The sequence below is a fragment of the Cyprinodon variegatus genome, unplaced genomic scaffold (genome assembly GCF_000732505.1).
Source record: "Cyprinodon variegatus isolate N-32 unplaced genomic scaffold, C_variegatus-1.0 Scaffold4385, whole genome shotgun sequence".
In the NCBI taxonomy this organism is placed as follows: Eukaryota; Metazoa; Chordata; class Actinopteri; order Cyprinodontiformes; family Cyprinodontidae; genus Cyprinodon; species Cyprinodon variegatus.
Window position 1 is genome coordinate 1 of NW_015154838.1, and position 1,223 is coordinate 1,223.

The 1,223-nt window shown below is 63.1% G+C and overlaps 1 protein-coding gene across 1 annotated transcript; it reads right to left on the reverse strand.

The window, feature by feature from the left end:
* Window positions 1–370: 370 nt before the first annotated feature.
* Window positions 371–1,220, reverse strand: LOC107081351 (vegetative cell wall protein gp1-like; the record flags this gene model as incomplete). The annotated part of the gene is made up of 1 exon (XM_015369544.1): window positions 371–1,220. A coding segment is annotated over one exon (850 nt), but the record flags the coding sequence as incomplete, so codon positions are not given.
* Window positions 1,221–1,223: the final 3 nt, after the last annotated feature.

A 1,223-nucleotide genomic window follows, 5' to 3' on the forward strand; every position in this document is an offset into this window, starting at 1 on the left:
GACAGAGGGTAATCTCAAGATCCCAGCAGTAACTCCAGTCCTAAAGGAAAGAAACACAGAACAGAAGAGGATCCTCGGCGCCCTCTGGTGGGCAAGCCTGAGGATCCCAACAGAGCCCCCTCCTCAAGGGCGGATTCCAGACGCTCCCTGAAAAAGTCCAACAAAAATAAACAAAAAAAAACAACCCACCCAGGGTGGGCGGAGGGGGCACTAAGGCAAGGAGGGCCAGGAACAAAAAACAAAGTCCAGAAAACAAAAAAACAACCCACCAAGAGTGTGCGATGGAGGAGACAGGCCAGGAGGGCAAAAACAAAAACAAAGTCCAGAACAGAAAACGATCCACTTATGGTGGATGAAAACAAAAGAAAACCCAGAAAATTTTTTGGGCAACGTCTCTGGTGGCCGGTCGTGGGACCGGTAGCGGGACTGAGTCTCAGGTGGCCGGCCAAGGGACCGGCAGCGGGACAGAGTCTCAGGTGGCCGGCCGAGGGACCGGCAGCGGAGGCGTATCAGCTGCTCAGGAGGTTGACCGTTGAGACGGAGGCGAGGCCGATTCTCAGGGGGCCTACCGCTGGGCCGGAGGCGAGACAGATGCTCAGGAGGCCGACCGCAGGGCTGGAGACGAAGCAGCGTCTTAGGAGGACCACTGCCGGGCCGGAGGCATGGCTGAGGTTCTGGAGGCCGGCCGAGGATCCGGCAACGGAGCAGAGTCTTAGGTGGCCGACTGTGGGGTCGGAGGCGAAGCTGACGCTCCGGGGTCCTGCCGCAGGGCCGAAGGCGAAGCCGACGCTCTGGGGGCCGGCCGCGGGGCCGGAGGCGAAGCCTACGCTCCGGGGGTCTGCTGCGGGGCCGGAGGCGAAGCCGACGCTCTGGGGGCCGGCCGCGGGGCATGAGGCGAAGCAGCTTCTCAGGAGGATGACGCCCAACCTTCAGTAGGTACCCCCACAGGGTACCCCGTCCCCTCTTCGGCGGCTCAGGAACAGGCTCTGTGGTGACCGCCGACTGTGGCGCTGGAACAGGCTCTGAGAAGACCGCCGACAGCAGCTCTCGGACTGGAACAGGGGAGCCCGCCGATTGCGGCTCCGGGTCTGGAACTGGGGAGCCTGCCGATTGCGGCTCTGGAGCACTGGAGCCCGCCGATTGCGGCTCCGGGTCTGGAACTGGGGAGCCTGCCGATTGCGGCTCTGGAGCACTGGAGCCCGCCGATTGCGGCTCCGGGTCTG